Source organism: Monopterus albus, unplaced genomic scaffold (assembly GCF_001952655.1).
Source record: "Monopterus albus unplaced genomic scaffold, M_albus_1.0 scaffold24.1, whole genome shotgun sequence".
Lineage (NCBI taxonomy): Eukaryota > Metazoa > Chordata > Actinopteri > Synbranchiformes > Synbranchidae > Monopterus > Monopterus albus.
The window spans coordinates 2432446-2443333 of record NW_018127904.1 but is presented as its reverse complement, the minus strand read 5'-3'; the positions used below and the strand labels follow the sequence as shown (position 1 = coordinate 2443333).

At 39.1% G+C, this 10888-nt stretch overlaps 1 protein-coding gene across 1 annotated transcript in view; it reads left to right on the top strand.

The window, feature by feature from the left end:
* The first annotated feature begins 1011 nt into the window (after nt 1-1011).
* Nucleotides 1012-10888, top strand: part of ralba (v-ral simian leukemia viral oncogene homolog Ba (ras related)) — a 14373-nt gene continuing 4496 nt past the window's right edge. The window contains exons 1-4 of the mRNA XM_020594810.1: nt 1012-1135; nt 8457-8638; nt 9209-9417; nt 10440-10617. Coding sequence (XP_020450466.1) covers nt 8525-8638; nt 9209-9417; nt 10440-10617 — 501 coding nt within the window. The 5' untranslated portion in view covers nt 1012-1135; nt 8457-8524. The remainder of the gene's footprint in view (nt 1136-8456; nt 8639-9208; nt 9418-10439; nt 10618-10888) is intronic.

Here is a 10888-nt window from a genome sequence, read left to right as displayed (position 1 = left end):
CAGGTAAATGATCACTAATATCATTTATAAGTAATCCACTTGACATTTTGCTGTCAATATCATTAGTAAATATATTATCTATTAGTGTTGCATGCTGGGTTGTTACTCTACTTGGTTTTGTAATTTTTGGATATAAACTGCATCTATATATTGTGTTAATAAACTCCTCAGTTCCTGTGTGCTTGTTAGGATTTAACAAATCTATATTGAAGTCACCACATATGAACATTAATTTATGACTTATTGACGAGTAATTTTCTTCCAGCCAGTCATTAAATTTTTCTATGCTGGCTCCAGGTGCTCTGTAAATACAGCTTATTACAACATTCTTCTTTTTTTCCAAATGTAGTTCTACAGTCACACATTTGAGTACATTATCTACTACCCTAGACATTTTGTCTACTTTCTTATAACAAAAGTTTTTATCTATGTACAAGGCCACACCACCTCTCATCTTATTCTCTCTGTTTGTGCATACCAAGTCATAGCCATCAAGGTCCAAATCCATTTCCCTTACAGTGTTAATCCAAGTTTCAGAAATAGCAATTATATTAAAAGAATGTTTTAGACTACTAAGATAATGTTTTATACTCTGAAAGTTTGCGTATAAACTTCTGCTATTGAAGTGAATTAGTGATAATTTGTTTTCAGTCTTGACATTGCTGTTAAACTGCTCATCCGTGTAATACTTGCAGTTATTTTCCGAGTTCTTAAAAAAGTTTTTTTCAGGGTCAAAATCTTCGTCCGGTTCGTGTTAATGAATGTCAGTATTCCCAATAGTGTTCAGTTCCAGATCCAGTCCCTCAAAAACGATTAACTTCTGTAACAAATCACTTGCCTCATTCCGTACATGGGTCATGCTTATTGTTGAATAAATGGATACTTGATCGTTTTTTTAAAGCAAGATTAAATTGCATTCATCGAGCCTTGTATTTTGTAGGCCATCGCTCATCAGTGAAAATCAAAACAATGAAATATGAACCACTACTGTGACGTCACGTCCGGTCACCTGCTGCTTAATGTCCGGAAGGTGGGGCTTTTGTTGCAGGAGCGGTTTGTATTTTCAGAGCCGATGCATCGAAATCCTCTATCAGCGAAATCATCCACTAGAGGTAGAAACACCAGTCCTGCTTTGGTAAGGCCTCGCAAATTTCTTAGTGGGTTATGTTAACAGGGAGTTTGTTAACACGACTGTTTGTATAAAACAAAAACACACCTGTTTTAAGGAAGGATGAGCGACAAGAAGACGCAGAGGGTGACCGTTTAACATAAAATGGGTGCAAATAAACTCCTTATGGAGATAACTGGCTACTTGAAATATCTTCCAGTGGTAGTGTTATAAGTTTAGTTAGCTGTCTCGGATGCCTGTTGTATAACGGGTGTAACATAACGCTAATATAAGACGTCATGTTAATAATCATTAGTAGTTAGCTAACTTATCGTTGGCTTAGCTACCAGTCGCTCTTTATTCCTGTTGATGTGGACATTGGCATTAACTTGTGGACACTTTTTTTCAAAATGACTGAAATGAAGGAATGTGCCTGTATGCGTTGTATTAATTTAGCTAACATTGTTGTGCTGCGGTAAGTAGTTTAACGGTAGTCGTATAACCAAAGTCCTTGCTTATGAGCTCGTATGATGACTGTCATCTCCCATTAGACGATGTCGTTTCCTTATAACACAAGTGTAAACTCAAGTTCAGTTATGTTATTTAGCTAACATTGTTGTGCTGCGGTAAGTAGTTTAACGGTAGTCGTATAACCAAAGTCCTTGCTTATGAGCTCGTATGATGACTGTCATCTCCCATTAGACGATGTCGTTTCCTTATAACACAAGTGTAAACTCAAGTTAAGTTATGTTAAGTGTCTGACACAAGCTGGGGTTTAGTTAAGCTATCCTTACCTTATCCTTAGCTTTTTGGTCAAATCAACTTGTGTAATTGATATTCATGTCGAGAATCACTCAGGCTGGGTTGTGCTGAAAGCTTTCCCTCAGAGGATTTGACACACCCAAGTGGCTTGATAACAGTGTACATAGCAGTCATATGTTTTTGTTTTCTAATCTGCTAAAGTTGATCATGCATGGACATGTGATGCACCCTGGGCCCTGCTTTTGGAACTTGAGTCCTCTTAATGTGTCAAAATACAGAAAAGTATAATAATGTTTCCACTAAGGGTGCCTGATAACAAACATGTATTTTGTATGTCACTTTGGTGTTTATTGATGCACAATTTTGCAGATGGTTGTACCATTTTCAGCTCTTATAAGGCCTTTTATAAGAGATTGGTTGAATATATATATATATATATACTGTCAAAAACAATCTAAAAAACACTTAACCAGAGTGTTTTCTGAGCTTTTCTTATAGCCATTTTTACTGAATAAATACAGGAATTTGCAATTGAGAGATGCATAAGATGTCATTTACTTTTTCAGCTATTAATTCAATGTGTGCAGTGAAAGAGTAATTGATTATTCAGTCAACACTTGCTGGTTTATATCTAAGGGTTATACATTACATTCCTTAAACACTGTTAGTGTGTTGATAGATTTCGCAGTACTGAGACAGCTTTGTGGCAAGTCAAAAAGGTCTAAAAACTAAAAAGACGAGCCACTCTGTTATCAGCAAGTGTAGGTGTGTGTAATTTGAAATTATGCCAGTCAGTAAAAGTGTGAAACTGCAGGTTATTAAAATGATGAGGAAAATGTGTTGGACTACTTCTTGATTATTTTCTTATTGGCTTGTGTTATGAGGTTTGTAAAGATTAAACATTGACACCGCTCATCCTCTTGGGGCCTTTCAAAGATCTGCTGAGTAGGATTAAACATGATTGAATTAATTATAGTGTTTTGTGGTGGAGTTTGGGGGAAAAATTGAATCCCAGAGCAGACCCTCAATAGTCCAGCGTGGGCTGGCACAGAATCTGATATCTAAAGAGTGACTGGCTGGTCACTGATCACAGCTGGTCAAGTTAAAAACCACCCATTTCCGATTTCCAACCAGTCAATTGGTGCGTCTTTAGGTATCGCTAGTTTTTACGCTTTTACACTTCTGTGCAACAATGTACACTCATAGCAGATGGTCTAAAGCTTTGCACCATGTTGTCAGTTTGAGTGTGATCTCAGATTCTGAAGTTTGTTGTCTATGTGTACTGTGAAGTGCCAGTACTTGCCCATAACCTCCTATTAAGTTGAAGACAAGATCAATGAAAATGACTGTTGTGTATGTGTGTGATGTCTCCTACATTTCAAAGACTGTAAATCCCATTTTGTGTAATTTTATTGGATGGTTCAGTTAAGCCTCATGTCTGTCAGTTAGCAAATGCTGCTGACTGTTACAGTTAACACATCTGGAATCACATTAAGGTCAACCCCTTGTAAACATTAACTAAGTGCTGATTCCAGCACAATTGCAGTGTTTCAGGGAAACGCATTTAGACATAGTTTGGCACTGTTGTAGGGCTCCACATATGTAAAAGCTCATGCAAACTTTCTTGTTTTTGGGGAACTATTGATGGCTGGCATTTTTCATGACTACATCAACTCAGTATTTACTGTTTTCATTAGTAACACTGTAGTCACTTCGTGGACGTGGCAACACAGCTGGAATGTGTCTTATTCTGGCTAAGATTAGGCTTACTACATAGTTGTAGACATGTGACATCAGAGGTGGAGAAAGGTCTGGTGAATGAGGTCCAGCCGGCCCCGCATCCCTTCTCTCCTGCTGTCATGGATGTTTATCAATATGCTCCAATTATGTCTTCGTCTTAAGCCAAATTATTTTCTTAACGCTAAGCCCTGTGGCTTCTTCTAATTACTGGCCCTTATCAGAATATGACAAACATTTGCTGCAAGGGTCCAGGTTCCCTTGTTTTGGACACAGTCTAGTTGGCTCATATCAGAGTGCTCCATCTGCTTTTCTGATCAGCTTACATATTTTCTGATGGTGTTCATATAAAACTTGAGTTCTTGGTGTGTAGTCATACTAGCATGAGAAAACGTCTGAAATCAGTTAATGATCTTGGTAGTGGGCGACAAGGTCAGAAAGACTGTTGCAAGGCTTGATTTACTGGACTTGTAAAGTGAGTGATTATGTGCAGGAGACAGTGATAGAGATAGGTGCATACCAAGCCACCATCAGTTGTCAGTTCTGTCAGTGAGGAGTAACGGAGGTTATACATATTGCCTGACTGTCATTTAATTACTATAGGAACCATACGTGAGGAATTAGAAATTGGTTCTTAGTGGGAACATCCAACTCTTTTCCAAGATCTGTGAATCAGATTATTATGTATTTTTTTCCACTTACAGGGGAAGAAATGACTTTAAGGGTGTGATTTTTCTCCTACCAAGGCAGCCAATAATTAGATATACTGTATGTGATGGCTCTGTGTGAGTGACCAACTATGAGAAGCACTCCAACCTGTTGTAAGGAAGAGGAACACGTTATGCAAATATCTGTTGCAGAACACTGTGATAATTCAACTTTTTAGAGGCATCAGTTCCCCTTAACCCACTGTTGACATCCAACACTCACAGACCTGTTCACCTTAGGTTGTTGGGTCCCCTTGAAAATCTGTGGATCACGGCCCTACTGTGAAACATGGAGGATAATAAGTTTGTTACGGTGCAGGGCACAGTTCTGAAGTGGCCTAAGAGTCCTGATCCCGGAGGTCCCAGTATTTCTGCTCGTGCCATTTTCATTCATTTAAAACAATGTTAGATTAAAAATCAACAGCAACATTTTAGTTGTATTAAATATGGAAAAGAGACATATACACCAATTACTTTCAAGTTTATTTCACTGAAATCAGTTCTTTCTTTTTTTTTTTAAGGGTAGAAAGGTATTAGCCAGATCTGTATTTAGCACGAACAAATGGTTTTGTCTGTAAATTGGTACTGAGATCTGATCTCTTCTTTCTGTCCACCCGGAATCAGTCCTGTGGAATGATTAGGTAATGGGAAATGGGAGTACTTTGATAAGACTGTTGATATGAGCTGGAGGGTGGTTAGTAAAGACATCTGCTTGTGGAAAAGGCTAACCCCAAAATGGCTTTTGAATCATGCTGATGATGTGTAACACTGTATTTACTCTATATGCTGTACCACAACACGGTGTGATGTTTTTCATGAGTCATGACACCAAGTGGATTAGTGAAGATGTGAGCACTATATTTGTGATAATAAAGGAAAGGGGTGTAGAATAGAAATGTATGAAAATGCAGCCGACTTGGTGTTGCTGTAGTATTTTAGCACAGAGAGGATTTAACTGCCCAGTTTTGTCAAAAGCTCCTCTGTGCACTCCCCTGGCCAAAAGTTTAGTATGCAATGTAGGACACTTATTTGCTGCTTTGAATGTGTCTTCCTTACTGCCGTATACTGTTAAATCATTTCCTGATTTCCACTGGCGGTGAACATTATAACTCCTACATCTTGACTAAATTCATTTCTGTGATGCTCTCCTGCATGTGATTTGCTGTTAAATTACGCATTGTTGCTTTGAGATAGACAAACCTTAAGCTCATGACTTTTAGTAGCTGTGTGTTACAGAAGATCCATTCTTACACGTCTCATAACTAGGATGACTCATTTGGTATATTTTGTTTTGACCACAGCAAGGTGTACTGTAAGTATCACGAGATAAAGAGGTAGCTGCCAGAATCCAAGGTGTAGCTCTCCCTTGCATGTCCTGGTGTAGAAAAACATTCTTAGTCCGGGTGTGGCAAAATGTGACGGGATAGAAAGATTTAGATTTTCAGCTGAAACATTAATCAGGGAGTTTTGTTTTGCTGGCAGCAGATTTTTAATTGGATGATCTGTTTAGATATAACAGAAGGAGAAAGGTGTTTGCAAGTCAGTTGAAGATCAATATTTTTGATAGGCCTTTCACCATAATTTTCTCGTCCCAAATAACATCACATCCTTTAACTTCTGGTGGATATTTCACACAGCATCTGTGCTGCACCATTCACATTGATTTGTACTACTCAGATCCTTGGAGGGTTAATATCGGGCCTGTTTTCTCCATTAGATGGTGGGAAGAAATCCCCTCATTCCTGTGACCTCAGGAATCCAGAAAGAGAAGGGGAGGGCCATTGGGTTCTCTGGACACGATTTGTATTTCCACATGCATATAGGTGGACTTATCCTACTTCCCACAGAGCGTGCCAGTTAAACTCCCAGCTTCTGTGCATGTGATAGAGGGTTCAGTGATTAGATCATACCTAAGGAAAGAGCTCCACTTCTTACAACACAAGGAGATAAAACAAGAAACGATTGAAAAAAAGTTAAGGACAAATACCAATCAGCATTTTAATGTCATTAAAATCAGGTGAATGAATGATAAAATAGTTAGTGATAGATGTCAGCTGACTTTGATGGGTGCCTAAGTGATCAAAGCATGGATGAATGGTGGTCATGTACCATTTTAAGAAAACAGCCTATTTGTAAGGCTTGGTGGCATCAGCGTGGGATCTTTGGTTCTGTCTGTAATCCTTTATTAGTATCTGTGTGAGTCCTGGCAAACCTTGGCATATCCCTGCCCTGAGTGTTAAGATGAGCAGGGAGGGAACAGTGGCCCATTCACCAAAGGGAATCTTAATGAATTCCTGTAGCCCTCACTGCACTGGTATCATCTATATTTCAGGAGCTTAGCAACCAGAGAGGTCTGTTAGACTATGCCCCTCCTTCTCCATAACCCAGCATCCCCTAACAAGGACCAGGACCAAGCAGACTCCAGTTGCATTGTGGGTCAGGCCTTAAAATTAATTGCTCTTTTGCCAGTTCCCTCTATTTTAACCCTGTGGGCAGCTTGTGTTGAACTGCAGCTGTTGGAAATGTGGCAGGATCTCCTCCCCTGATGTCCAAACTTCCTTTGGAAAGTCTGCACTCAGCACTTTTTTGTCTTTAGTTTAATAACTATGATTACTTTATTTATAGTACTGGAATCTGCATGTGCATGTGCACAAGGAAGTGGGTTACAAGTGAATAATTTAAATAGTGACCCTTATGCACAATTGGTGACTTTGGTATAGGTTAATATATATATATGTGTGTGTGTGTGTGTGTGTGTTTTTCTTATGAGTTATTTCACTGGCCTGGTGACTGATAACAAAGACAGGAAGGCCACAGGTCATACTTCCTGGTTTGAGAGAGTAGAACCATGATGCTGCATCCACAGCCTAGCACGTTATAAGCCTGGTTGCTGCATACTGAAGTGATAATGTGTTCTGCTTTTGGACAGTGAAAGGAAATGTGGCAGGTCAAATGTACAAATTTACATTTATGTAGAAATTGGTGATCTCTGTTTTCATACAAAGAATTTTCAGCCTTAATGTGTGAATGTGAAATGACCAGAATTGGAGCTACGGTTTGGTTTTGTTTTCCCCCCTTGTTTACTCTCCTCAGCCATATCTGCTGAACTTGATGTATAAGCTGAAATGATACACAAGTACAAAATTTCACTTGTCACATTATCAGTCATTCATTTACAACTGCTGACCACTGCAATAAAAGGCAAAATGCCAGAGCCCAGACATCTGCTAAAATGGCCATCAGTGGCTGTTTTAATTTTTGCCAATATCCAATCATTTTCCTGTTAATGTGAACTGATATAGCTGTGAATATTTCATCAGTACTTTGCAATAAGACCACGAGTTGATATAGCCTATCATACAGTAACAGGGATGGCCTGCAATCATTGAAAAGGTCCGTTAATTAAAGCCTCAAACCAGATATTACACATTCTATATAATGTTTTTCTACAACAGATGGACCCCTGTTTTTAAAATACTAACCACTGTGTCATACTGTTGCCTCAAGTGACAGCAGATTTTTGTAAATATTGAAATAGGATTGTGTGGTTCCTTCAATCATCACAGAATAGTAAGGCAAAAATTCAACTTCATATATTAAAATGTGACCAGTAATTACAATATTTAAATAGAAATGGCCTCTTTTGACTTTAAAAGGTGTTTGCATACAGTTAGACATAATGATATCAAACTGTAATGACAACAAATCTTTAAGTAGTTGTTTCCAGTTGATAAGCTGACCAACGTTTCGTGAATTGGTAATTGAGGGCCATTATGGAGCACATCGATGACCAGCAATGGAAGGCGTTTAGCACGCAGTGCTCTATTTTAATGCGTTCTCTAAATGCCGTCTTGCAGTGGAGAATGATGGCTTCATTACTTCTGATCAACTGCAATGACCTTTTGATGGTGAACTTTATAAAGCTTAGGATTCATGAGTAGGCAATTTGGCACTTTAATGGGAAGGGTGGGGGTTAGGACTCAGATTAGTTGGAGCAAAGCCTAGAGTCTTGGCACAGCATGTTACTGTCATAGTGACAGCTGTTAAGTAGCAGCTGCCATCTGTCCCTGCTCTTGTCCACATGTTTGCTTTTTATGTATGGTGGTTATTTACTGATATGTTTCCCTTTCTGTCGTTCACAGGTTGTCTGTGTCCAGAGAAGCGTGTATGTGTGTGTGAGTGTGAGAGAGACCCACAGAAGAATCCAGTGATGGCTACCAGTAAAAGTAAAAACCAGAGCTCTCTGGCACTGCACAAGGTAATAATGGTAGGCAGTGGAGGTGTGGGGAAGTCGGCCCTCACACTGCAGTTCATGTATGATGAGGTGAGTCAACGCATTTCTTTAAACAAATTAAAACAGCAAACACAAGTCACCTGCACCTCTTTGTCGAACCAGTTCCTAGTTTAGATATGATATCATATGATTTAGATAGGTGGCTGATGATTGAATAAGTCAACACCTCTAATGGCTTCTAATTTAAAGCCCTCCTTTTAGTGATTCACCATCTGAAAGCTTTTCATGTGGCCCAACTGCAAGAAATGTTCAGGTTGAAATGGTTTGGAAAATGGTGAAGCTGCTATTAGTTAGATGAAAGTAAGATGGTGATTGTATGGAACATTGGCCCCTAGATCACAGTGATGCTGAAAACAGATAAAAGGTTAATATGGAGATTCCTGTTAAAATGTCATTTTCCTTTAGTCCACTGGCAACATATCAGCAATCATTTGTCTGATGCTCATCAGATGGCTCTGCTACATTTCCATTTTAAGCAGTAGCTGTCTACACAGACTGCAGACAGTATGTGCTTATACTTCACTGTTTGCTTTATGCATGTACGTTTAACTTGGGGAATGTTTTAATCTTCAGAATCTCTAAATAACTCTGTGCCCCCAGTTTGTGGAGGACTATGAGCCTACCAAGGCGGACAGCTACAGGAAGAAGGTGGTTCTGGATGGAGAGGAGGTCCAGATTGACATCCTAGACACAGCAGGCCAGGAGGACTATGCCGCCATCAGAGACAACTATTTTCGCAGCGGGGAGGGTTTTCTCCTGGTCTTCTCCATTACAGAGCACGAGTCCTTCTCTGCCACTGCTGAATTCAGGTACTGATGAGAGCGTGTGTGCTTGGCAACCAAGTGCCGCTTCATGAACTCTGATGATAGCTGAGTTCATGAAGTTGATAGCTAGTTTTAGACTACTGTATTTGCGTTGGCCATTAATTACTTATTAAACAGTTAGCATAGACCCTCACTGACATAATGGAAGTCATTCTGGTAAATTGTTTACATTCTTTTTGTAGAATATATCTATAAACACGTATTTGTGTTGGCCATTAATTACTTATTAAACAGTTAGCATAGACCCTCACTGACATAATGGAAGTCATTCTGGTAAATTGTTTACATTCTTTTTGTAGAATATATTTATATACACGTATGCATTGTTTGTGGTTACTGTTTTGAGGTACTATCTTACTTTTATTTTGTAATGCAGTACTGTTTCTGTGCTACTCTTTTAAGCTCCTTTAGAGAGCTTCTTTTCATCTTCAGCATGAGCAAAATACTGAAGCTCAAGTGCAAAGTTTAATAAGTGGCACGATGGAATCAGATGCACCTGAAAAATGCTGCTGAACTATCCCAAACCAGCTCACTCTTTTTCTTGAGCAGTCTAGCAATCAATATTCAACACATTCAGTGCTGTAAATTAAAAAAAAAACAGTTCAAGCAATTTACAGGGACACAGAAGGGCTTTTTGACAACTCAGATGATGTCAGAAGTTTACTTACACTTAACACCGTAGACTTTACAAGTTAAAAAAAAAAAAATCACAACTCTAGACTTCATGTTGCTTTTTTGGAAAGTCATGTTGGGATATTCCCACAGTTAGACTGAATCAGAGACAGATTTGTCATTTATTTGTATATACCTGTATTTTAGGGCCTCCCTGCAGGTCTATATTTTTGAAATGAATTGTGGGACATTATGAAAAACTAGAATGCATTTAGACTAGCCCAAGTTCAGACCTCATCTGTACGTAAAGAAAATATTCAAAGGCCAGTCACTTATTTACTGAACGAACGGAGGTGAAAATAACAAAAAATAAACAATCTTCTTTGTGCCGACAGGGAGCAGATCTTGCGAGTGAAGGCAGAAGAGGATAAGATCCCTCTTCTGCTGGTAGGGAACAAGTCGGACTTGGAGGAGCGTCGGCAGGTATCCGTCGATGAGGCCCGAGGGAAGGCTGATGAGTGGGGCGTCCAGTATGTGGAGACATCAGCCAAAACTAGAGCCAACGTCGACAAGGTGCATCGCCACACACACACAATATACTCAGTGGCCTATTTCAGGATGACTGACATAGTTGTAGTACACATGACTATGAATTAGGGGTGTGACGATACACTTAGCTTACGAGATGATACGCCATACTGAGTTCACTAGAACGAGGCGAGACAATATTTTAATGATTAAATATATGACTGGAAAACTTACTAGCTTGCTAATAACATATTGGAAGAGTTGGATCTGTTCAGTCAGTCTGTCATCATGGCTGGCATGTGTTTTTGTGTGTGTG